The following is a 27787-nucleotide window of genomic DNA, read 5'->3' as shown; positions in this document are numbered from 1 at the left end:
TAAAACTGTTCAGAGGGTCAGAAGCCAGAACGATTATGGTGCTGCTCAGATCCCATGGTGAGATGATGAACCCACTAATGGTTATTGAATTATTACGCAATTTTATTCTGCATGATCTTTCAGGGTAAAATCACAGCTCAGGGAAAGCTTCTCCAGCAGGATACATTCAGTGTCGGAGAGCAGGATGGCGGCTTCTTGACCCGGCCAAAGGAGCGACGTGTCTTCCTTTTTGAGCAGATCATCATCTTCAGTGAACCAATTGATAAGAAGAAAGGCTTTTCCTTGCCTGGGTACATCTTCAAGAATAGCATCAAGGTAACATGATGGCCTCATAATGCCTCTGCCAATGTACGGTCTATAAAATAACATGAACACATTCAGATATCAGGAACTCTGCATGTTGGAAATGATCTGGAATGGTTCTCAGATGACTTGAGATGTGTGCAAAGAATTTCTTATTTCTTTTTGGTATGCCCTTCTTCGTAGTGCTTCTCTGGAAGTGCAAATATAGAAAATGTACTTTGTATGGGCCTTATCAGAGTCTCCAATTTAAAAAAAATGTGTTAACATATAAAATACCCTTTCCTAGCATTGCAAAAGCAGCAACTGGACTGCCAAAAATATCCCAGTTTCCCCAAAGTGCCTGTCTCCAGCTCTTATAGTGACAGAATTCTCTTTTGTCCCCTCATAACCAACTACTGCACGCTGGCATTCTGATCAACTGGTACATATCATGTTCTACAGCCTCTGTCGGCCTCTGGCTGTATGCCTAGAATAGTGTTCTGCTACATGAATGTTTTTACAGAAAGAGCTGTGTGATGTTAATGATGAAGCACAACCCTAATTCAGAGAAAAGAGAAAGCAAATGGACCTAGCCATTCTTAAACCATGGAGGGTTCGAGGGGATAGAGGCATTTTTCTTAGTTGAGATGCTGGAGGTAGTTTAGGTTGTAAACAATAGATGACTTAAACTATGGGGCTTATTTCAGTGTTGGCTGTTGGACCGCCGACAGCTATCGAGGCAGTCAAGAGACTGCCCAACAAGCAGTTTGCGGTCCGACCATCGAATTATGATCGACGACCGTGCGGCCGGTCAGAAAGTGGTATGTTTACACGGCGCCCTATGCTGCGGCCCAGGAAAAGGGAGACAGCACAACCCGCATATAAACATAGCACTTTCTGATCATCTATACACCGTGTGCCATGCATCATGTAGTGCATGGCACGCCATACATGAATGTGTGTGGGGGGCACTACATGTTCCCTCAGGGCCACTTTACAGTGACCCATTTGGGACAGGCCTTGTTTTTGGTCCCAAAGTCCATTTCCAAAAGCCTTTTAATGGCAGTCAGACCACTGTGGAAAGGCTATCGGAAAGTGACATTGTAATCCCTATGGCGGTGCCACAAAAGTAGTATCAAGACCATAGTACAAAATGGACATAAAATGACAGTTGGGAAGCATTTAGGTTCAAAAAGGAGACCTCTAGGCCATTTTCCAAAACTAGCAAGATAAAGACTAGAACATCAGATGCATCTCTGTTCCCTCTAAAAATAAAATAAAATAAGATGGTTTCATTTTAAAGACAATGGTGCAGAACATCTTCACTCATGTGGTGGTTTGCTTATCAATTTTTAGCGTAACCTTTTCCATGCTCATGACGAGCTGAGCTCGTCATGAGGCACGGTGCTCCGGTGCTCATGACGAGCTCAGCTCGTCATGAGCCGTGGAACGCTCACACGCGGGGATAATTCCCCTGCTGTGCTGAGCGTTCCACGGGAGCGGGTGCACCTGTGACGAGCTCAGCTCGTCATGAGCACAGGAGCGCCGTGCCTCACGACGAGCTGAGCTCGTCAGGAGCATGCGGGTGCTGTGCGCGCCCCCGGCACAGCGGGGGAATTACCCCCGCAGCGAAGGGGTTAAAATCTTGTCACTTGAAAGAGTTTCCAGAGTTCCATGTTGATACACTGTCCTTAAAAATGTCCTGTGCCTAGTTCTGGGCTGCACGTGGCTTGTGTCATCAATGTGTGGCTCTCTTATGCACATTTGCGCTATGGTAAGCTAGTTGGAGAGAAGATTTTCCTTTCAAATTCCAGTTTGTTAAAGACCATTGATTGCTTGTTAAGCATATTGAAGACCATTGATTGATTACCTGTTGAACATGACAACATTTGATGGTTGAAGGAAATGTTTTCTGTCCCAGATTCTACTTCCAGGGCCAGTCTTTTGACTATAACCAAATAATGCAGTTGTAAATGCCAGGCCCCCTAACAAAGAGTAATTGTTGACTGTTTACCCAGACATTGAAAATTGCTTCATGCTTTCATTTCAGCGCCTCTTTTCTTAGGCTAGATCCTATTTTTTTAAAGTTTTTCCTTTTATTTGACATGGACACAACATATATACAGGTCATGGTCAGTGATGAGGTGCTGCATTCTATAAGCCCTCCACCTCAGTTGTACCTGACTTCTCTCCACGTCATGGGCCACATCTTAGTTAGTCTTTCCCCTAGATCCTATAAATCAGTTTGGGCCATACATACATATCTGTAGACTGGAAAGTTCCTCTCACTGCTAGCAAATACTCAAGGATGAATCACCATTCATTCCTGCTGGACTACCATTCTCTGTGGCTATGCTGCGGTTTTTAAAGCATGCTGCTAAAAATCTGGAATTTATATTTCCTAGAATTTAATTGTTTTCCCTGGTAACCAGTCTGCCAAGGGGTCTTGTATGTGAATGTAGAGTAGAACACATGTACAAAAACAAAACAATCTTACAAGCAACTATATATTTGGCGACTTTCATAGTGTTTTAAAAGTTTTCTTCATTTGTGAATTCTCATAAATTTTTCTGTGACTCAGTAATGGGGCAAGCTTTCCTTTTAAAAGCGTATGTGAGTGTCTGACTGTTTGAAGCAATTTTGTAAAATCTTATTATTAACATACAATTCATATCGTTTTCATAAGGGAAAAATTTAGGATTGTGAACAATGCCGCATATAGACCTATATGCAATCACACCTAGGAGGTCAAGAACTGCAAAATAAAACCTTCTGTGAAGTACCTTTGATGGTGTTAGTCCAGTGTAATGAAACCATGGTGACTGTTCTACTGTGGCAAAAATTTAAACAACTTGAAAATCCCAGGGATAAAAAATGTGCAGTGCACCATAATGGGTGATAATAAACATTGCTGTATAGTGCTGAGGTAAACCACAGATGACCATGTTTGGCCGAGTGGCATTATATAAAATAATCTTACTACCCAAAATGGTGTGCATTCTTCAATTTTTCCCATATGAAATCCCTCAGCGGTTCTTTAATCGAATGTCAGCATTCATGCACAACTTCATGTGGGCAGGTTAACAACCTTCAATCATCTTCGAAAAATGCACCCAATCAGTGTATGAGAGAGGGTTGCAAATGGTGGCTGTACGCCTTTACTACTGAGTCATTGCGAATGACTGGCTCGTTGAGCATAGAGGTAGGCCTGGGCGGAGTACGCCGAGTTTTACTCCGTGAGAATGCCGTGAAGTGACTGAAAAACTCTGCCGCGCTCCACGGAGTTCGGCCAGTGGCGGAGTATGTTAAGTCACGCTGCTTGCACTGATTTTAAGTGCTAGGAGTTTGCCCCTTACTGTTAAATCTGCACAAATGGCACTCCGCATCTCTCCAGAGGGTGCTGCTGCTTTCTGCTTCTCACGTGGACATTCTACTCGAGCCGCAGCTTCCTCAACGTGAGCGGCAGATTTCTTAATGCAAGCGGTCGCAGCCTGACTCCACCACCCACATTGAGAAATCTCACAGAGATGAGGTCTAGTGCATGATTTTTCTCTTGCGAGTGCTTGCCAACTTACAGTTGGCATGCCGAGCAAGAGAAAAAACTCTATGTCGCTTCATTCGGGTTTGCGGAACCCCATGCTCCGCACAGAACACGAAGTGGGCAAAACTCTGAGAACTCCGCCGCCTGAGCGGAATTCTTCAGCCACCCCTAGATAGGGGTAATCCTGATTTTCCGAAATCTTTCCCCCTTGTGACCAGGGAGGTGTAGACTTGCTGCCACAAGGACATCCACTGGTTTGGGTGGGAAGGCAAACTCACATAAGAGATACCATTATGGCTAGGGTATTGGTTACTACAATTTTCAATGCTATTAGGATTTAAGGCATGGAACGTTATAGGAATCTCAACATTAGAAGATGTGTGGTCACTTGAAATAATTTCCTGCACTACAGGAAGAAATAGAGCTTGGTACTTCCTCTTTAGATGCCTTGAGCTAATAAATGGCCTGAAAGTTTGCTGACTGGATGCAATATCCCTTCCTGAATTCAACCCATTAGAAGCCAAAATATCGACGGAGTGACTTGGTAGGTGGGAAATTCTCCTGTCTATATCAAAGTATAATATCCAATGCTATGGATCTTGGTGTGAAACTTCAATCAAAGTGAGAAGATGATTTTGGTTCAATGGAGGAGGAACAGTGGAGGGAGTGATCTTAAAATGAAATCGAAATGCATTCTTCATACCCGCTATGATGCTATTGACGTGTTCCATGAAGGTATTATTCAAGATCTAAAGGCACTGAATAGTCGACAAAAACAGCAAAGGGATTATAATATTCCAGCCAAACATTGGAAGGCGTTCCAAGATCTTAAAGGAGAACGATTCCCTTGTCATTAAACCTTGGACAAAGGGGTAATATTTTTCTATTACTATTGTTCACATCAACCCCAAGAGCATCCTCTAAGTGCATGGCCATGGTTGCAGCATTCTTAAGGAGACAGAAGATATTTCTGTATCCTTACCTCGACGACTTGCTGATAAAAATCTCCTATCCATTTCAAACAAAAGAGCATTTTTGCATGTGTGTACAGACTCTCTCACGCCTGGATTTTCAAATCAGCCTTCACAAATCAACAGTTTATCCAGTCCAAAAACTACACTACTTAGGGTCCACGCTCGATACACAGTCTGCAAGAGTGTATCCTTCAGAGGAGAGAATATCATCCTTGACTCTGAATTGTCACATTCTTCTGCAGGCTCATCATTCTTCTGCAAGACAGATGGCTTCTCTTCTGGGGTCCATGGCTTCTTGCATCTTCATTGTGCCAAATGTGAGTTTGCACAGGAGGCCTCTAATACCAGCTTTCCAACCGCTGGGAGCACAAACTCAGATTTCACAAGCTGCATGACACTCTCTCCTATTGTAGTCTCAGCGGAACAATCTTTTGGTGGGAGTACCATTTCACTAGGAACCACCAACTCAAACACTGATTACAGATGCCACCCTCCAGTGATGAGGAGCTCACTTGGGTTCCCTTCAGAATCAGGGTGTGTGGTCAGACAGAGGTCAACATGCTGGAACTGAGAGTAGTCTGCCTGACTCTCAAATTGTTCCTTCCAGCACTCAGATGAACTACATCCTTGTCCAAACCGACAACATGACAACCATGTATTACTTCAACAAGCAGGGAGAAACTCACTCTTGTCCTCTCTCCCAAGAGACCCAGACCATCTAGAAATGGCTACTAGCCCGGAATCTCATGATAACAGCCAGCCATCTGCCAGGAATTCAAAACAAGCAGGGAAATGATCTCAGTCGCAATTTCGCGGACAATCACAACAGAGTTCTCAACGACAATGTCTTGCAAGAAATCTTTTAGGAGTGGGGATATCCTCACATAGATCTGTTCGCAGATGCGAGCAACCGAAAATGCCATGCCTACACTCCCAACCAGGCTGGCAAGGTAATGCCCTTTTGATAAATTGTTTAGAGAAATTTCTCTACGCATTTACACTAACTCCTCTCATTCCAACAGTGGTTCTCAAGCTATACCGGTTTCACACCAGAATGATTTTCATAGCACCAGAGTGGCCTTGCCAATGGTGGTTCATAGACCTTCTACATCTTTCGGAGATACCCCACAAAAGGCTTCCATGTTGATAGGATCTCCTGTTCAAATTCGGAGGACGAATACTCCATCCTAACCTCTCATCCCTGAACTTGTAAGCATGGCTCCAGAATTCTTCCAAAAGGGGCATTTAGGGCTTCCTAGAGGGTTATGGACATTCTCAAGGAGGCCAAGTGACCCTCCTCTAGATGTTCATATGCCTTGAAACAGAAGAGATTTTATTTGTGGTGTACACAAAATGGTCACAACCCAATTCATTTCAAGATGTATTCATCTCATATCTCCTTCACTTGGGTAAATCAGGGCTACAATTCTCATCCTTTGGAGTACACCTGGCAGCTATTACAGCTTCCAGGACATCTCCCTCCCAAGCATCTTGTTTCAGACTCTCAATTGTAAAAGACTTTCTTGAAGGGCATAAAAAGGGTGTTCCCCCAGTCAGGAATCCCTTTCCTCCATGGGAACTCAATATTGTCTTTTCCAAATTGATGGGCCCTCCATTTAAGCTAATACATAAAGCCTCTTTGCAACATCTCACCTGGAAAGTGGCTTTTTTGGTAGCCATCCCTTCTGCCTGTAGGTTAAGTGAAATTCGAGCTCTGTGTTCAGAGCTACCATGTAGTTATGAGGACTCATCCCAGTTTTATTCCGAAGGTAGTCTCAGAGTTTCATACCACTCCAACTATCTCTCCACTTACTTTCTTTCCTAACCCCTCGAGTCCAGCTGGAAGGTCCCAACATTCACTGAATGTTAGGAGAGTGCTGAAATTCTTCTTAGACGAAACCAAGAGTATTAGGAAATCAGATCATCAGCTACGAAGCCACCACAACAATCGCCTTCAAGATCTAGATCCGCCAAGGCACTGTCGAAGATCTCTGCGAAGGCTCATGCCAACGTTGAGGTGCCGTTGACGGTCACTGTCAACAAGCAGGCTAATGTTGAAATGTCTAGACAGGTCAACGTCAAGAACTCTTTCAATGTCGTCAAGGCTACAGAAGGCAAGGAAAAAGAGGAGACGTATTTATTAATCTCCAGATTCAGAGTATTCCAGAACGTACTCCCCTTCAAGGGCCAAACCATGTTCTCCTCCACCAGCGCCATCTCCTCCTCCTCCACCTCCTCCTCTGCTACCACCTCTGCTAGCATCTCCTCCTCCTCTGCTACCACCTCCTCCAACAACTCCGGTGCCTCCTACACCGGCACTAGTGACTCCCACGACGAAGCTCAGATCTCGGTCCAGATCACGCCATCATTCAAGCCGTCACAGTCATAGCCCAAGGCATCTTCCAGTCACTCCCATCATCATCACTATTCACAACGGTTATGGTCTGGACATCATACCACGGATACATTTTCCACTTCTACTGGACAATACTCTCCAACACTTTCAGACTCCCCACCTCAACACATATCACCAGTGGATGATATCTCCACATTCCAAGAGGTCTTGGTGGGTGCACCTGCAAAACTCAATATTGCTATTTCGACTTGAACTCCTACAACATCAGTAATGTTTGAGACACTTCAACACAGGTCAGCATCTAGACAATTGCTGCCACTAGTGCCAGGTCTCCTAGAACCGGCTATGGAACCTTTCCTAACTCTAGCCTTGGTTAATCCAGCACCACTGAGTCTTCAAAATATGTCACTTCCCAGAGTGGAAGGATGCAAACCAGGGAAGTCAATGAGGCAGTGCCTAAGTTGTAAAATAATAAGTCCCTGTTCCCAAAGTTCTCCTTAACAATCCGCTGGTGCCACTGCCAAACATTGGTGTTGCTGAATACCAAGTCTGTCTGTTCTTGATTCCACTTCATGCCTCATTTATCCACCGCCATACATTCTGCGCCCATTTATCTTACTCTTCTCTCGTTGGGGATTTCCATTGATAGTCAGAAGCACTGAATAGTTCCCTCCTCCGATGGTCCACGTGCGAGGACCCCAGAGCACTTTTTCACAATATATCTTCGTAGGTGTAGGTGTTCATCTTTCTGCAGAGTCACTTAAGAAAGAAAAATAGTATGTAGCCTAATGGAATAGGCTACAATGGCTCAATTCTTCATCTTGTACTTACATAAGGGGCCTGAAGAAATTTATATGTGTATATATTCATGGTTTTTTATTTATAAAAGAGTATAAATCATTTTCCCAAACACTTTTTTGATAGTATAGAGATGAAGGAGAGCAGGAGAGTGTAGCTGCATAGGCTGTCATTATATGAGTTAAAAATAGAGGCTGTGCCTTTAAGAACCCAGGGGCCACCAGTATCCCATCATGCTCAGCAGGTGGCAGTCGCTTCAGAACTTTTTTCAAGCTCCTGCTGACAGGACCTCGGAGCATTGAGCTCGGCCAATTTTGGCTTTTATTTTTCAATAAATTTTCATCGGAATCTTGTTGACAACTACTTCACTCTACGTTTTTGATTTCACCCTGGCTTTTTCTGTTTTTTTCTTGACAGAAAAGTGAGTTATCTTGACTGAAAAAAATGCCTTCTCTATTTTACAAATGACCAGCCTATGGGAGAAAAAAGGCTAAAACAGCCTCTCTCTGATCCATACCTCCCAAGCCATCAAATGTCCAACTCAATTTGATGCTGAAGACATTTCACCCATCGTTCAGATTCCACTCCCTGCTTCTTCAGACGAACAAAACAACCATGTACTACATCAACAAACAGGGAGAAACGAGGTCCAGACCCTTGTCGCACAGGTCCCACACAATCTTGAAATGGCCATAGCCGGAGACGTGACGATCACAGCAATGTACCTTCCAGGTGCCCAAAATGCTCAGGCAGCCTCTCTCAGCATAGTTTTGCAAGAAAACCACGAGTAAATTTTACACGACAATATCATACAAAGCATCTTCCAACTGTGGGGCACTCGATTTGTTCGACACTGCAGAAAACAAAAATGGCGAAGCTACACTTTGACGTTCTTCCAGCCAGGGACACTGGGGAATGCCCTATGAATCGACAAGTCTGACAAATTTCTGTACGCATTTCCGCTGATTCCCCTGATCCCATTGGTCCTCATCAAGCTGTTCCACTCAAGAGCCAAGATGATCCTAATAGCTCGAGAGTGGCCACGTCAGTGGTGGTTGATGGACATTCTTTATCGGTCAGGGAGTTCACATCTCAAGCTGCCATGCAGATCAGACCTGCTATCAAAGTTCAGAGGCCAGATGTTCCACTCCAATCTCTCAGTATGGACACTTGAATTTGCCACAAGACTGCATGGACATCCTCTAAGCGGCTAAGTGACTTTCCACACGTTCTTCATTTGTCTTCAAATGGAAGAGATTTTGCATTTTGGTGTTCCTCTACGAACGTGGACTCTACAACTTTCCAGGAAGATGTCATTCTTCCGTACTTACTACATTTGGCATATTCAGGCTTGCAATTCTCTTCTATAAAGTTTAAATTGCCACACTTACTGCTGACAGAAAATGTCCTTCACAAACCTCTTTTTTCAGGAAGGGTTGAAAAAGGCTTCCTCTACCATTAGGCATCCTTCACCTTTCTAGGAACTCAAGTAGTCCTTTTACGGCTTATGCAGGACTCCTTCTGTCATGGAAAACTGCTTTCCTTGTGCTGATAATATTAGCCCGCAGGGTTAGTGAGATCCAAGCATTATGCTCTCATGAACCATACACAGTTTTTCACTCTAGCAAAGAGGTTATGAGAACTCAACTGAAATTTCTTCCTAACAGTTATTTCTAATTTCTATGTTAATCACACCATATCATTGCCAACATTATTTCAGTATCTCTCCACTCCAGCTTAAAGATCTCTTCTGTCTCTAGATATGAGAAGAGTCTTGAAGTTTTATCTTGATAAGACACATTACATCCGCAGATCGAACCAATTATTTATCAACTGTGGTCAGGTCCATACGGGATTAGCGACTTCCAAGCAATCCATTTCCCAATGGATTGTTTCCTGTACCTTATTGTGCTGTCAAAAAGCTAACAAGACACTATCAGCTCAACCAAAAGCACATTCCACTAGAGGTAAAGCATCTACTGCTGCTTTATTGAAGAATATCTCCATACCAGACATTAGCAAAGCCGCCACGTGAAGATCTCTTCTTATCATTACAGAGCATTACTGCCTAGACTCTGATGCTAGAGCAGGCATTCTAGTGGAACAGGCCTCCCTCAGAACTCTATTTCCTTGAATGGCTACCTTGGTTCACCCTCTGTCTTCTCCAACCCCCTTAGTAAGGATGGCGTTTCTACTCTATTCAGTGCTTTTGACTATTAATGGAAATCCCCTACAAGAGAAGGAATAGTTTCATACCTGCAACTCCAGTTCTAGCGTAGGGAAATTTCCATTATAGTCATAAGCAGCCCTCCCTCCTCTCCGATGGAGTGGACAATGGTAACCATGGGACCTAAATATTGTCATACATCGCGTGAAAATGAACTGAAGAAACTGCCACCTGCTGAGCATGATGGGATTCTGGTGGTCCCTGGGTTCTTCAAAGCACAGTCTCTATTTTTAACTAATATAATGACAGCCTATGGGCTAAACTGACCTGCTCTCCTTCATCTCTATACTTTATCAAAAAAGGTTTTGTGAAAGTGATTCATGCTGTTATTTAAAACATCATCAACTTATACACATATACATTTCTCCTGGCCACTTTTTTAAAGAACAAGACGAAGAACTGGGCCATTGAAGCCTATTCCTATAGACTGCGCAATCTTTTTCTTTCTCAAGTGACTTGGCAGGCCTTCCTGAAGAAAGGTGAACATCTACACTCCCTTTCTCTCTTTTCTATCTTTCTCTCTCTTATTCTGGGACATAATCTGAGGATGAAAAATAAGTTCTGGTCCCCAAATACGAGTGCCAGTGAGCCCCACCTGCACCCACAAGCTCAAATTAAGTACTGTAAGTGAGCCCAGGATTCTTGAGGAGAGCCTGGAGTTGGGCCTCAATGTTTTTTCCAAGAAGTTGCAGACTAATGAATGAAGTTAATTCCTTTCAGTACAAGTGCATAAACGATTTCCCCCAAATTTGAGGTGCTAATATTATACATATGTGACTTTTTTTATACGGTAGGTGAGCAGCTTGGGGTTGGAAGAGTGTGTCGACAGTGACCCCTCTAAATTTGCACTGACGTCACGGGGCTCAGACCGTAACCTTGTCCGCTACGTGCTGCAAGCAAGCTCCCCTGAGATCCGGCAGGCCTGGATTTCTGACATAAACCAGATCCTGGATGCACAGCGGAACTTTCTCAATGGTAAGTGTTTGAAGAAGAGGGCTGTGTGAACTGAAGCAAGTGTGGGGAATATGTACGAAATATTTATCTCTGTGACTTTAGAGGTAGACTGTGGACCAATTCCCATTAAAATCAACTTCCAGAGGCAACCTTGATGGGTTTGCAATGGAGTTGTGTGTTTAATTATCTAAATGCTGATGTATTTCAACATAATTCTCTTTAAGAATTTGTTCGGTATACAGTGGATGCAACACACTGAATCATAAAGTGTAAAGTACAACATCTAATATTTTGAAACTTAATGGGACTTTAACATAAGTTAATTTCTTGCTGATATTTGACTATTAAGTAATGCAATGTATTACGCTTTCGTTTCCATTTTTCTTCCTATTTTTTCTTTATTTGTTGCTCAAATTACCTGTCAAATGTGGCCGGAGGGGGTGGCAATAGGGGAAAGGAAGGTCTCTGTCAAAAAAATTTCAATAAAGAATTATTATTTAAAAAAAAAGAATTTGTTCGGTATAGTAAGAGGGCTGATATTCTTGGGACATTAGAAGTAATGAGTGATGAGAATTTCTGGCAGAAATGGTGTCCATGTTCTGTTTATTAAGTGAAGTAATTGGCATGTTTCCCTTGCAAGCACTGCAGTCTCCAATTGAGTATCAGCGCCGGGAGAGCAAATCAAACAGCCTAGGACGGGCCACTGACAGCCGTGCTGTAGTGGCCATTGGCTCTGGTATGAGACCCCACTCTTCCGCATCCATGGACCGCAACAAGGTGCCTAACTTGAAATCGTACAACTCTTCACTCCCTTCTTTGTACCTGCCCAATCACCAAAGGCAAGACAGCCGCCATCTCGGGAATGAGGTAACACACTTTCCTTCAAAGCCATGCATGATCTTTCAGGAGCTTTATAGGGAGGTGGTGTGTTTTATGTTATCATACGTTATGTTATCAGTGTTTTTATAGCATGCTAATCGCCCGTGAGTGTACCCTTGTGCTTTGTAGCATGTGTGCGAGGTCATCTCTGGAGAGCTTACTCAAAAACCAGGTCTTCAACTTTTTGTAATTTGTTTTTTACTTCACTATTACCTCATATACATAAGAAAAAAGCAAAGATCACGACTCGAGAATAATTTTAAAAAAGTACAATTCATTGAATATCTAAAAAATAGACTTAAAGCACAGTGCTGATACAAATGTAAACATGGGTATGGCTGAGCATCATAATGTTCTCTTTAACAGTTCTCAGAGAATTGAGCATTCATATATAGTGCCAAAACACAAAATATTAAAGTGCACTGACTATCAACTTGCCTCGAGACACCAGAGACAAATTAATCTCAATATTATACATAGAAAAACTTATTAAATGAATCCTGATTGTACATTGCCAACATTTCCCAGAATGCAAAACAATCATGAAAGTGCAGCTATGTAAAACATAAAGTACAATACCCATCACCTTTCCCCTAGAGAGCCTGAGTAGTCTCAAGTATTGCTTCATAATAAGAAAAAGTGCAAAGATACAAACTAAAGCTAATGCTTGTGCAGCTGCATAAATACAGATTAAGAGTTTATGACCGGTGCCACAGGTGTAGCGCCCCCAATGCAGACTTTTTACACATGGCCTGGTCGTGCCCAAAACTCCATCCTTACTGGCTGGAAGTAACACACACTCTCACTCATATACTGTCTGAGCGGATCCCCAATGCACCCTTGGTATGCCTTTTGGTTATTTATAAGATTAAACTGTTAAGCAGATGTAAATTCCTGGCTGTGGCGCTGCTGCTGGCTAAGAGACGAATAGCAATGAGATGGGGCAGCAAGCATCTACCGAAATGTAAAGATTGGATTATAGATATGATATATTGTAAAGCACAGTTGGAAACATATGCGGAGGAACTACCACAGGCCTCTCGTCCACAACATTTTTGGGATCCGCTGGTGCAATACCTCAGTTCCACGCAAGCAGAGGACTGATTGTGTACATTAGTGAGTGCATATTTATCGTACAATACAGGCTGTTGCACCCGATTATTTTCCGATGGCTGAAGACTATGTAGATTCTGTGTATTGAATGTCAGAATCTGTTGACCTATTTCATGATGCATTAAGTCAATCTTCTCTTTTTGTTTTATGATGTGGCTATGTAAACTAACGGACAACGAAGGTAACGAAACATGCACATGTTAACATGGTGACTGTGTCATGTATAGAAATTTGGAATTTTGTATATCTATAAAGTGAACACTGTACTCTTTGACTTACCAAGAAAAGAAAATAATTTTTTAAAAAATTAAAAAGCTAGTGCTTGTGTAAACTACTTATATACAGCAATCGTTCAACCCCTCATTCTACAGGAAAAATATGCCATTGCTGTTCGAATCTTCTCAATTGATTATTCCTTTTAGTGTATATAAATTCAAATGTCCACACCCTAGCCATTTTAGCTTGCCATTGCTTGAACAAAGGGCACCTTGCCAATTCCCAAAGTTGTAAAATGAACGATCATGCAATTGAGACAGGTTAAACTATACGTTTTGTATTCACACTTCAGTGGTGACCCATTATTGCCTGAAAGACCAAACAAAACAGCTAATGGGTCTAGTGCAACTCTTGCCCAACTCTGCTGGCTCATAAAACCAGTTATTTGTCCCCCAAATATTTCTAGAACAGTCCAAGCGTAACAAATATGGATACAATTTCCTTGTGCCAATGAATTACATCTAAAATATTGATTAGGGACCTTATGAAAGCATTTATGTAAACATTGAGGTGTGTAATACTAAATGCATCTTGCAAAAAGCTCCATTCTTTTAAAATGTTCTGCTCTAAATACTTAATTACCAAAAGAGGAGATATTTGCTCATTGTTTAGAGGAAACAACACACCCAGCTGCAGAAAATATTTTACAGAGGATCTCTGGAATTATTTGCTCCTGTAGACTCGGATGCAGCACCCTATACTAATTACATAATTCTACCAATTGATTTTTTTAAAATAATTTCAATAATTGGAAAGGGAAATACCCTTGGGTTGTTAACATAATGCCTCAAAAAACTTGAAGTTTGTGCATTACTAACCCACAATATGGGCCTGCTCTCATTCTCTTGCAGGGCTAACTCCTTCCAAGTCTTCCAGCTATTATTTATTCTAAAATCCGCTAATGTATTAAATCCCTGCCTTTTCCATAACTCCATTAAATGGCCCGACATATGGAACCCTAAACTTTTACAATCCTGCAATGTGAAGAAAGGGTGATGATCCAGAATTTCATACTTTAAAACAATTTTATATTTCTCAATATAATTGAATATTAATCAGCTGAGTTCGAGGACGCTGATTCTTCCATTAAAAACTTCCTGATTAAACAATCAATCTCATTAAAGTAACTTGTTTACCTTAATCAAACCATTACTGAATAAAAATAAAAATAAGGGTTGGGTCGTCATTTTAATTAATGAGACTCGTCCTATTATTGGCAGAGGTAAAAGATGGCATTTCTAATAATTTTTTAACCTTAATTAGCAATGCTCAATAGTTTAACTTGAAAATGTCTGAGTTATTAGTGGCTACACAGGCACCTAGATATCTAGTGGAATGTGCTTAATAAGACTGATCCCTAATTAGAAGGGGAAGATCCTCCCTTGTAGCGTTGAATAGGAGTATCTCTGATTTCATGTGATTGATCTGATACCCACAAATACACAAGGGAGTTACCTTAACTCAAATAAAGGGGACGGTGTGTGTGTGTAAACAACAGTAACAGATTCCCTTTCCACTTCAAATTTTAACCGGTCATGGTAGTAGTTTTACAAATCAGCAGTATAAGAAGCCATTGCTTTGTTATGGAGAATTGGGTTCTCAAAAAAACAAAATATTATATAATAATACATTAAATAAAATGCTCTCAGTGAAAAAAGCCAATAATCACATAGATATGTAAGTATGTAAATGCAAATATGAATGTTCTATTTTCCAACAACTGTTTAAGATCATTGTTATATACAAACAGAGAATACATATGAAAAAATAATTGTCTAAAGTGCTAGTGCAGATAATAAAAATCACTTCCAGGACTCCTTTTGCACATAATCGTATACAACAGAGCAAATAAAGACTTCAATAATCATTGTCACATATATGTTAAAAACTATTTTTTTTTAAACTTCTTCAGAACTGTCTATATCAGAAACTGTAGAAAACTGTTGACACTGCGTTTCGGTGAAAGATCAAATATTCATCACCTTCTTCAGGACAATCATAAAACATTAAAAAATCATCACTACATAACAAAGGAAGGGATGATTTAGTATATAAAAGGCTTTACTTGTTAAAACATTACATATTAACATATTACATTTCAACACAATCAAATGTTAATTTTCTACACATTTTAATGAATCGTGTTAAAAAACAGCTTAAAAACCCCTCACTTTTTTTTATTTTTGGAAAGTCAGAAGAAGAACCCCTGGGGCCAATGCTGCCTATTTGTAAAGTGTCTATCATATGTGTCAGGCAAAGTATATGAGCTGCCTCCACTCTCCACCCTCCACTGGCTCCCCATACAGCAAAGGGTGGAGTTCAAAGCCTTATGTTTGGTCCATAAAGCGCACTATGGGGAGGGGTCAAGGATATGCAGAGACTATTTAGGCCCTATATTCCAGCTAGGACATTAAGGTCTAGCAATGCCTGCTTCATGCAAGTAGATAAAATCAGGAGAGTGAGACGGGGTGGAAAAACATTTTCCCATCTTGCAGCTAAGCTGTGGGACAGTCTGCCACCTGCCATGCGACTACAGCCCAATCATCAAGCTTTTAGGAAGAATTTAAAAATGTTGCTGTTCTCACAAGTATAGTCTGACATCCATGTAATATTCCCCCACTTACATTAGCGCCACGCGGTTGCATTCGTGCGCTTTATAAATGTGTATCCTATCCTATCCTATCCTAAAGGTTATCCCCTTAAAGACTGACACCAATAATATGAACACGTAATATTCATGCTTAAAGACCTACCCGTTTAGGATCAAAACAGAAGTTAGAGATATAGGGCCATATGTATGAAGGTACCGATTTGCGATTCTGAAATAGCGATTTTTAAGAAATCGCTATTTCAGAATCGCAAATTGGTATGTATGTACAAATTCGCATTTTTTTAGCGAATTCTTAATATTCCTTAATTGCCATTAGCAAATTGCGAATCGCAATTAAGGAATACTTTCCCATTCATTTCTATGGGCCAGGAGGCCCATAGGAATGAATGGGAAGGTATTCTCAATTTTGCGATTCGCAATTTGAAAATCGCAAATTGAGAATAATTTCCAGGGTGCAGGGGTGTCCAAAGGACACCCTGTTGCACCCCTGAAATATGCATGGGTGCACATGTGGCGCACATACATGCCCTAGGGGCATGTATGTGCGTTACATGGCACTTTGAAAAATGCTGAAATGTGCATTTTTCAAGGAATTCGCAACTTACAACCAACTAGAAGTTGGAGGTCATTTGCGATTCCTCAAGGGCATTTTGCACATTTTTTTGGCTTCATACATTGCATTTAAGGAATCGCAAAATTTGCGATTCCTTAAATGCAATTGCAAAATAAGGAATCGCAAACTTTGCTATTCCTTATTTTGCACCAGATTTTACTTTATACATACCATTTAGCAAATTTGCATTATACAAATTCTACCGAATAAATCAATGATAAGTGGGTTAGAATCTTTATAAAATATATAAGAATTATAAAAAAGGTTTTATATTGACTCCATATGATTTCACCTTAAATTCTTACTATCATCAACAAGATATTACCAAGTAACTTACTTGGAAATATGGACTGACAAAACCAAGACTGATAAAATCAAGTATCCATCCATAAGGTTTCTTGATAACCAGGGTTGGATTATAAATATGAGTCTGGGTGTTCCTGCTGGGTAAAAGAAAAGACTATAAGGATCCTATTTTGATCCATCTATATGGTAACATATTATGGGTCACTTGTAAGTCTCAACTTATGTGGCCACAATGTCAGAAATATGTGGATTGCTCTCAATTGACTACAATCCAATATGTATCCAACACTTTCAATTGACTGGATACTTGCATAAAAATAGAGGCAAAGCTCTGTAAAACAGAACATGAAAATCTAAATGAGTGTCACCAAGTACCTATATATTATGTATAGATGTTTATATACGTAGCCGATGCCAATATTCATACGTATATCCTAATAAAATGGCAGCGAATTAGATGTCTCAATCAATTTTCGTAAATAACATGCAACATTTAAATCACACCATAGTGGCATATTTATAAAGACAAACTACCACCCTATCCCACATAATATATTTACTGCCTGTATTTTGACCATCTGAATCACAACACCCTTGCTCGGTTCGAAAAGCTTCAACAGCCTGCGATAACATGCTGTGTCTATTTATGACGCAGTTCAATGAAAAGACACACCAACTTCACTAATTAGGCTGTCGTCGAACGGAAGAAAAACTGGTGGCCATCTTATAGTGGATCCTGCCATGATGCCCATATCTATTGAACGGAGCATGTAACCCAACCTGTGCTGTATAAATATAGATATAAATTTAGATAACTCAAAGGGCATCCATTCATACTGTGCCGTAGTCATTGCACTAATAAGGAAAAACAAGTTCAACCCCCTATCCTGTGTATAATCCGTTTTTATATGGCAGCCATTTTGTATTGTCTAGTGCATAATGAGCCTGACATCCAAGGCATAAAGAATAACCTAAATACTCTCAATCCAAAATATATAAAAATATATAAAATGAGCTAAAATAGCCAACAATATCTACTCTACACCAACTGCTATGAGCTGTTATTCTTAATAGGTTCTATGGAAAGTGTAATACAGATTAACCATATCTCACTGATATATAATTCTCCATAACAACGGATTGGCCACTTATACTGCCATTTTTGTAAAACTACTACATTGAATGGTTAAAATTTGAGGTGGAAAGGAAATCTGCTACTATTGACCTTATACCCACCTTTAGAAGTAAACTCGCTAAACCTATCCAGCAACCTCCAAATATTTGCTTGAGATGCTGGTAAATATAAAATAATATCACCTGCAAATAGTTTTAACTTCGAGCCACCAAAACCAAAAGGTATAATTGAATTGTTGTTTCGCAAAACAATCGTCAATGGCTCAATGAAGGGTCTTCAGCCTCTTGCGAAAGTTAGTAAGGAGGAGGCTCTGGTCTGTTTTGGGAGGTCCTTCCAGGCTTTAGGGACCAGGTACAAGAAAGCACTGCCCTCTGCTCTGCCTTTGTGTATTTGAGTAGGTTGTGTGCTATAGAGAGTCCGGCAGAGCAGAGGTGTCTGGTAGGTTGGTGGAAGTGAATGCAGCTGTTCAGGTAGGCAGGGCTATGTGCTGTGGAGTGCGTTGTAGGTGTGGGTGAGGAGTTTGAAGTGTATGCGCTTGTGTTTCGGGAGCCAGTGAAGTTCTCTAAGGTGTGGTGTGAGTTCAGCATGGGAGGTTGAAAACTAGTGTGGCTGCTGTGTTTTGGGTGGTCTGCAGTCTTCTTGTGAGCTGGTAGGTTATCCGTGCGTACAGGATGTTTCCATAGTCTAATCTGCTGGTGATGAAGGACTGGGTTGCCTTTTCCAGACCATTATGAAGACCATGTCAATTGAATGAACCACAGCACACTGGCCCACATGACGTACAGTGCCTTATCCTGTCACTTGTTGTGCCAATCAAACTGAACTAGGACGATCGAATCAGTCTATTGGTGGTACCAGCATGCTAAAAATGTTAGCAATAAATTAGGAAGATTAAAGTTGGGATTTCTAATGGAGGAACCCTTGACACGTGTCTGTTTAATGTTGGTTTTCCTTTAGGGGATCGCCATTGATAATCATTAGCAATGAATAGTGCTGCTCATGTGCGGGAATCCTGGTGCACTTCTTCCAAATGTACATTTGTGTGTTAAATCTTCTACTTATTTTGGAATGATCAGAAATATTTATGTTACAAACTTTTTCAGGAGGATATAAAGCAGTTTGTCAGTTTTATGTTACATTTAAAAAAACCTCTAGCTCAAACCTTTTGTAAAGAGAACGAAAGGAGATCAATCAGGGCAATGCAGTCATGTAGACTCCAAGTCCTTCAGTGTCCTGTAATTCTTTTTTATGGCTACTCGTGACAGATTCTTATAGCTCTGAGCTTTTTTAGCTTTTCTCTGTTGAAATCTTGGAAATAATTTTCCCACTGATATTATTTTTCATTTTGTGAGCTTGGTATCTACTAGGTACCGACACAACTCTGTAAAACAATTACTTATAATGTGCTTCTTCATAAACAAACTATACAGCCCATTGTAATCATTAACTTTCTGAAATCTCTTCCTCCTCATCTTCTACCCCTTCATCTTCATTCCTGTGTGGTGGACTGCAGCATGCAAACTTCCTTGTATGCTGTAAAAGCAATCTTGTTGTCCCCCTTCTTTGACTTCCTTACCAGCTTCAGCCCTCTCTCCTTCTACATCCTCCTCAGATCTGTAATGCTGAGACTCTCAATATTGCTCAAATCCACGTCAAGTTTTTCAGAAATCACAGGTTCAAAGTTGGAGGGTAGCAATGAAACTTTTGAAAAATCAAAAAAGGATCAATTCAAAATCATAAGGCAATTTAAAAATAAGAAAATAATTTTGATGTCCAATTACAAAAGGGACTTTTTATTTTATTCTAAATCACTGAGTGGTACTGAAAAACACAAGTCCTGGAACCCACCGCTGAACCCCAATATAGGAAATTGTATTGGTCTCCAGTATTGGATTGTTCATAGATTCACATGCTTGAATCATTCTTTGTCGTCAAAGTGGGAGTCCCATGGTAGCATAATAAACCAGTATGTATCACTATCATAGGCTATACTATCAATGGACAATCCCTTTAATAGCCTATCTATGTCCTTTTTAAAGGACCAAACTTCAAACTTTAACCAATCAGGCATAGCACCGTGTAAAACACTCCTAAGAGAGGCTGAGTCCCTCAGTTTTTTTCTACTGCTGGTTGTGTGAAGGGAGCCTCCCTGAGCTATGCTCAGTTTTGGAAATTATTAATACTACTGCGACAATGTCTGAAATATCGAAGTAAAACTGCCTTTTCAGGCCCTGCAAAACATGTGGAAAGAAAAGGCTAGATGTGGATGACCCACATAAGGACTGTCTCTACTGCCTCTATCCCCAGCACAAGGTAAAAGAGTGTAAAATGTCCCATTGCGAAACCCTATTTGGAAAGCACATAGATGATGCTCTGGTGGCCATCAAGACAGACACAGTCACGGCCAGATCCCTTGGCACTCTTTTTTTTATTTTTTTTATTATCTTTTATTTTTTTAAGTCACAGGTATAGCATAAACAAAAAAGCATACATAGCTCAGAAAACGATAGGAGCGACAAACACAACCCAAATTATTGAGCATTAGAACATCGACATGAGTCATATCAGACATTCAAATAAATAATAATAATCTTGGTCCAGGCCAGGCTAAAATGTAAATAAAAATGCATTAAAAAATAGATGAAATCTATTAATAATACTAGAAACTTTGGGCATACAACAGCAATTAATCCCATTGCAGACTTGACCACACCCTCCCAAATTTCAACCTAGACCGTAGACCTGAGCTTTTGCTAACGCCAATTCCATTTCAAAACCCCCTGTTAGTACCAACCAAAAGTCAGTAATCTTGGGACTAGCTACCTCAATCCAGGCCCTGGCAATGCAGAGCCGTGCAGAAATAATAATGATTGAAGCTAGAGGTTTAGATAAACAGCCTGAATCGATGACCGACCCCAAAACTATTTCTTTCTCCGTTAAGTGAATCAGTGTACCTGATAACCCGCTCAGCACCAAAGCAACCTCAAACCAGAATGTAGTTAGGCGGGGACACACAACAAACATGTGTCTAAGATCAGCAGCATACATGTTGCACTTAGGGCAATATGACTTCGAGGAAACCTGGGAGGTTGCCCATTTTGAGATTATCTGCGGGGTGTAATATAGCATTAACATAATATGATGTTGATGCAGCTTTAAATTAATCGAAGAAACAGCAGAATTGATTGTAGACAAGGAATCAGAAAACTCTTCCATACTAATTCCAATTGCGAACATATGATTAATTTTGGCTACCATTGCCAAACCGTCATCCACCGTTACACGCATAAAGCTCTGGTAAGCTTTCCCAATCTGACCTTGAGCAGAGGTATTGAAGATAGCCCGCAGTGCATCTGAAGTATGGGGGAGGGCAAACAATCCCTCCCCTTGTAAGAAATAATTCCTAACTTGCAGGTACTTGAAAAATGAGTTCTGGGGTATCCCAAACTCGTCTTTTAAGGCGGAGAATGACCTAAAACCACCTTCATCATACATCTGCCCTAGCCGAATTATTCCACCCTGTTGTCATATTGCGAAACCCTAGTTGGAAAGCACAAAGATGATGCTCTGGTGGCCATAAAGACAGACACAGTCACGGCCAGATCCATTGGCACTCTTCAATTCAGAAAGATGCCCTTTCAAGGGGCAAGTGGAAGAGGTTTTATGACCTACAGAGGAGGATACCAGTGCTCCCAACAGTATCAGCCCTTCCACTCACAGTTCAGAGCTGCTTACCAACAACAACCCTACCATCAACTGCCCACGCTGGCATACACAAAGGAAGGCCATCTGCGGAAGCAATTCACGCAGAGTCGAGACACTGGTCATAAACAGTCAGCTCAATCAGGTTCCAGCTACCTCCACTTCTTCACCATTTAGTGTGTGCGAACATTACCAACTATCTCCATAATTGGAGACAAAATAACTTCAGACATATGGGTATTGGATCTTGTCACCTACAACCATACCCTTGAGTTTTTTGAGAGACTTCCAAACAATCCACCAAGGGGAGCACACCCCCTCGTCTTCACTTACACTCAAAATAAGCCCTTATCATGCTTGCCAAGGCAGCAATCGAAAAAGTTACGTTTTCCCAGAGAGGCATGGGTTTTTACTCCTGTTTGTTTTCAAAAGAAAGCAGAGGAATGGAGACTTATCCTAGACCTGCCAAATCCTAATAACTGCCAAAATTGAGCAGTTAAGCGGTGCGATTGGTTTGGGGCTCGAAGGCGCCCCTCCCTATGCAGTTGTTCTTGCCTCAGTAGAAGCCACTCTCAGAAAGTAAGGTCATCAGCTTTTCTGCTACCTGAACGACTGGCTCCTAAAACCCCCACCACCATTTCAAGTGTCCAACGCTGGAAAAGGTTGCATCACATTGTTCTCAAACTAGGTATCACTGTGAATCATCAGAAGTCATCAACTATTCCAAAGCAGAATATGTTTCTAGGTTCCAACCTGGATACAATTCAAAACAAAGCCATTCTCTCACAGGACAGACAACAAATGCTAACAAATCTGGCCATCAAACTTTCCATAACATTTTCAGTGTGTCTATACATGTCGCTGCTGGGCATGAGACAATTAAAACAGGAGATACCAAGACAGTGGATTCAGACAGAAGGGTCGTCCGAGGACCAGATAAGCATCACCCCCAAGGAGGGTGGAAATATTAGCGTGGTCATGTACCACGATGATACCCAGATTTACATAAAAATCTCTTCTCTAGGGGAGATTACCTAACTGAATGACGCCCTGAAACTGACTGTTCAATGGCTCGCCAACAACCAGCTCCAACTGAATGCCCAAAAAACGATCCTTGAGATCCTTCTCATCTCCCCCCCCCCCTAAAAACTCCAATGACATCCTGGAATGGAATAACTCGATCACAGCACTCAACTGCACACCAACCATAGTGGATTCTGCCAAATCTCTCGGTATAACCTTGGACAGCAACCTGAATATGCGTGAACACATCAACTTGATGGCCAAAACTGCCAGGCTCCACCTGAGCTACTTGAGAAAACTAAAACCCTTCCTTGAAACCGCTGACCTAAAAACCGCAGTTCAGGCGTTGGTTATCTCCAGAACTGAATACGGCTGCTCTACCCTAGCTGGCCTACCAAAGAATTCCACGGCCCCTCTAAAAGCTTGCCTCAACGCAGCAGCTAAACTCTTATCTGGCTCTAAAAAATTTGACCACATCTGAAGGCCTTGAACTGGCTTCCTTTTGAAGCCAAAATACAGCTCAAACTGGCCTGTATCACATGCAAGGCCTTGTACATGAACTCCCCGGCATATATCGCCCAGAAAATCGTGGTATCTGGGAGATTCAGGAACTCCTGGTCCGCCAGAGACAGTGTGCTTCAGCCACAGAGCATTCGCTGGGGCTGCACCAAGAATCTGGAACTCGCTACCATCCTCCAGCAGAAGAATACCTTCTCTGTCAATCTTAAAAAAGGAAGCTAAAACCTTCCTAATGAGCAAGTTCCTCCAATAACGTTGTCACGCATACCAATTTTTGTCATGGCTTTTGTTTCTGTGCATAATCTTCAGTACTGCTTGGCCTTTTTCTGTGTACCAATTGTCACTCCTTCAAAAGGTTCTGCTGGTTCTCTCTGTCTTTTGCTATCATATCTCCCCTCTTATACAATTGCTGTTCTTCTCATTGTATCACTGACATGTCGCTCTGCTGATTATGGATCTGCACTGATTATTGTATATAACTCATATAACTCTGGCTTTTGCTCTAATGTAGTTAATTCCCTAATACCCATATTTGTGTTTTGCCTGTGCCTAACCTGCACGTAACGTGTACTCCCTGTAAAGCGCTCTGATACCCTAACTGGTCACGTTTGCGCTCTATAAAACCTCAAATAAATAAATAAATAAATAAATAAATAAAATAGTGACTCAAGGTCAAAGGTCAAATAAGCTTTATTCGGTTTTTAAGTTTAAAACCATAAAAGCAACAGAAAGAAATACATACATACATAAATAACTCGACAATTCAATACAAAGTTAAAAGAAAACCGACTATTTAAAACAAACTAAAAACGAGTCAACTAATCAAAGTAATAACACAAAGTGCACACAGTCCCCTTTCACCAAGTATTATAATTCAGTGGTTGGGGGCTAGGATAAAAGTCATACAAGTCCCAGATACAGATGGGACCATCTCCAATTTTGGGCTGGGAAGATCGTAGGTAGGGGACAATGTTCCTGTGTTTGAATTTAATTAATATCAAGTCCCCCGGAATATCTTTGGGCAACATACCTAGCCACCCCACCCTCCTGACTCTCAAAATTCCGCCATCTAGAGCAGGTGGTAACGGTCTGTTGTTTTGGAGCCAAAAGATGGCTTTGTTCAGCAAGTCCTGGTGTGTTTCAAGTTTGCCCTGATTAAGTGCAGGGACCCCAGAGAGAACAGTCACGTATGGGGTGGCTTCAGGGGGTAGATTAATTTGATGCCTTCTTTCTTGAATAATTCTAGGAGCCGTGTGAGGGACATATACAGGATTAGAAGTAACATTGCGGCCACTTGGAGTGGGTGTGGTAAGAGGGGAATCAAGAGTTTGAACTTTCCTGCTTGCAACGGACTTAGCCTTTTCGAGGTTGGTAGAGAGAGTAGGACATATAGGTATAGCAGTATTTTCAGGTAATGGATAAATCCTTTTTACTGTTTTTTCAATACTGGACAACCTGTCCCCCAGATCGTTGATTTTAGTGACCAGAGGTAATAATGCAGAGTTTAACAATCGCTCGATTTGAGCCAGTAGGGTCAATTGGAGGGGCGACACAGAGTCATTTGTTCTAGTCCCAGCCTTATCCGTCATTAATAAAGTTGGGTTGGAGGGGGATAATGAGGGGCTACAGCACATTTGATCGTTATTAGCCTCATCATGGTTCCTTTTACTGGTTGAGCCCCGGGACAGTATGTTAGCTTGAGGAAGGATTTTTTCGGGGGATAAGTGTCAGTCAGTTTTTCATGAAGTACTCGGGTATTTCGGGTGAGACTCTTGCAGATAAACAGCATTTCGTCTTCGGAGTAGGTATTTAATCTGTCTAATCCTACGTTTCCTGCCATCAATTCCTCTATTTCTATTCTCAGCTTATAGAGATCTAAAGGTTTCGTTGGGGACGCTTGTTTTTCAAATTCTTGACTCCATCTTTCGATTTCTTCAGGAGTCACCAAGGTGACACTCTTAGTACCTGAGATCGATTCCATTTGAATTTCCCTTGCGTTAAAAGGATTATGTCTTTTCTGGATCCTTTTTCCTGTATTTCTAACGGGCAGATCTAGCAGCGAGACCTCCGACTCACACTCACTTGTCTGGTCATCTACAATTAATGGTTCTGGTCTGGTCGGTGCAATGACAGGAGTAATTACTGGAGTTTTCGGACTTCCTTGACGGTCCCCGTACAACGGAACCACCGGTCCGATCGTTACTGGGATCGTCAAGGCTTCAGGACTTGCATTTAGCTGTGACATTTTCCGTATTATTTCAGCTCTCTGATTTCCTAGCGCTTCTCGCTCTTTCTCTTCTAATAACCTGTCCAAAGATTTGTCATGTAACACCTGCGGGGCCAGAATAGGAGCATAACTCGGGGCAGTGGGATGTGTCTCACTCGGCCCTCCACCATAATTAGGTTTCTGAAACAAACTTCCTGTGCTTAGGATTCTCGGATCTTCCTCCTCCCGGGGCTGTAATAACGGCATTCCTGAACTTAAGGACCTCACCTCACCTCCGTAAGGGGGACGAGAGCAAAAATCTCCTTCACGTGAATATCCCGTCTCCCCACCCACGGGTCTCCTGGGGTAAATACTTCTGGTTTCTACGGGTCCTAGATTCTCAGTATAAGGAGGAATTAGATAATCCCCTCCTACACTTGCGGACCTGACCTCCTCCCTTTGTAGGGGTCTCCGGGGAATATCTCCTGCACTCGAAGGTCGGTGTCCCTCATTATAAGGAGGCGGACTTCTCATGCATATGTCATCTAACAATTCGTCATCTGATTCTCCCAGGGGCCCCCAGTGCTTGGATTTCTCTGTCCTTTCCCCCCCCCCAGGAGGATCTTCTGCTGGCATCATGGGAAACAGTCCCTCAACAATCATGCTCTGTCTCCATTGTTTCATCTTTTTGTCTCTGGTTTCTTGTTTCAGTTTTGGGTAATACTTTGTCAGCCCTTTATCCATTCGGGGCTTTTCCCTTTGGAAAGCCTCAATCTCCCATTCCTCTAATGCCTCATACTGCGTTAGTCTCGGTCTGGGATGTAATTCATTCATTCGGGTTCTCAAATTGAATAGGATCCTACCATTAAAGGTACCTTCTAACGGAAAGGCCATTATTCCGTCATCTTGTGTGTATTTCGCCCAATTTTCTAACCACACACATGTATTGTACCCTCTGTCGAACATCATGAAAGAGGCGGGAGTATTTGGTGGTGGAATAACAATGCCCTCTCTAGTTTTGATCGGCTTGTCCTTTTTGAAGTAATTCTTTACCTTATTTACAAGGGACAATTTTCGCTTACTTCCATACATAATGCCGTATCTATTAGCCTTCCACTGATCCCTTTCAAACCCTAGGTTTCTTGGATCGGGTCTAGTCTCTGGAGTATACGAGTGCCACATACGATTTCTACGCTTAACTTTGTTTACAAAATTACCTCCAATCAGAATGCGTCTTGCAATTCCGTGCGACCAATGGGTTGCACGAGTTCAAACAATTTTCGGCCAATGGGTGCGCGGCCTTTTCGCGAGACAGTTCTCACGCTTCGGCGCTCACCCCTCCTTCACAATTCCAGCCCCGCTACCCGCCCGCTGTATCTACCAATCCCAGCGCGGCTCGGAGTGACGTCAGAGACACTTCGCGACTGACTCCCTCTCTTCACAAGGTAACGGAAACTTTCTTTCTTTCTAAAGTGCTTAATACTTGGTTATTTTACGACGAATACACATTCGCCACAGTGCTCAAGTGTCTAGACAGAAAAGAGTTGTTTTACTGCAAGTAAACTACTTCCATTTACTTTTCACACACTACGGGTAGATCTCTTCCGCCTACCCTTCACTCTAGCATCAGTGAACCTGTTACTTCCCTAGACCCATCCACTCTTTCCGGGATATATACGAGTCTAAGGTTTCCCAGCAGACCCCTTTGCTTTCACCCAAGCTCCGAAGAACCTGCTACTCTTCCGATGTGACCCTTATTAGGTTACGCCACTATGGGAATTTTGCCAATGAACCTCGTTACTAACATTTATTCACACATGTATTCAGAAAAAGCCCTAGTTAGTGCTTCCGGTTCTGCCTAACCTGCACCTAACTTTCCTTGAGCCTGCGACCTCAAGCAAATGGATTCTATTCACCACTCGCTTTTCAATTCCCCGGGGAGTTCCGACAACACTTAACAAAACGTTTTACATACGCATGGATTAATACATATAACAATATAAGAACAAGAAAAACAATTTTCAAACAATTCATAAATTTCGAAAGCAACACATTTCAAGAGAGTGATCAGTTCCTCGAAACGGCCGCTCTTGTAGCAGCATCAATATACTAGCAGCTACCGACTTGACTTAGCTTAACTAGTCCTACCTAACCTTTAACTATTCCCTAACCATCCTCTGCTACCAGAAAATACTGATAGAGCGCGGGGGTCACCCGACCAATAATTTCGCCACTTCCGGCTTCGGGCCCATATATTTCAAATCACCATATA

General features: G+C 41.7%; 1 protein-coding gene across 2 annotated transcripts in view; it reads left to right on the top strand.

Moving 5' to 3' along the window:
* Positions 1-27787, top strand: part of ARHGEF25 (Rho guanine nucleotide exchange factor 25) — an 896541-nt gene that overhangs the window by 809960 nt on the left and 58794 nt on the right. For both annotated transcript variants that reach the window (XM_078688964.1, XM_078688966.1), the window contains 3 exons: positions 124-315; positions 10973-11153; positions 11773-11999. In XM_078688964.1, the coding sequence (XP_078545090.1) occupies positions 124-315; positions 10973-11153; positions 11773-11999 (600 nt within the window). The remainder of the gene's footprint in view (positions 1-123; positions 316-10972; positions 11154-11772; positions 12000-27787) is intronic.

The sequence above is a fragment of the Lissotriton helveticus genome, chromosome 1_1, assembly GCF_964261635.1.
Source record: "Lissotriton helveticus chromosome 1_1, aLisHel1.1, whole genome shotgun sequence".
NCBI classification, from domain to species: Eukaryota; Metazoa; Chordata; class Amphibia; order Caudata; family Salamandridae; genus Lissotriton; species Lissotriton helveticus.
This window is presented reverse-complemented; position numbering and strand designations above follow the sequence as displayed.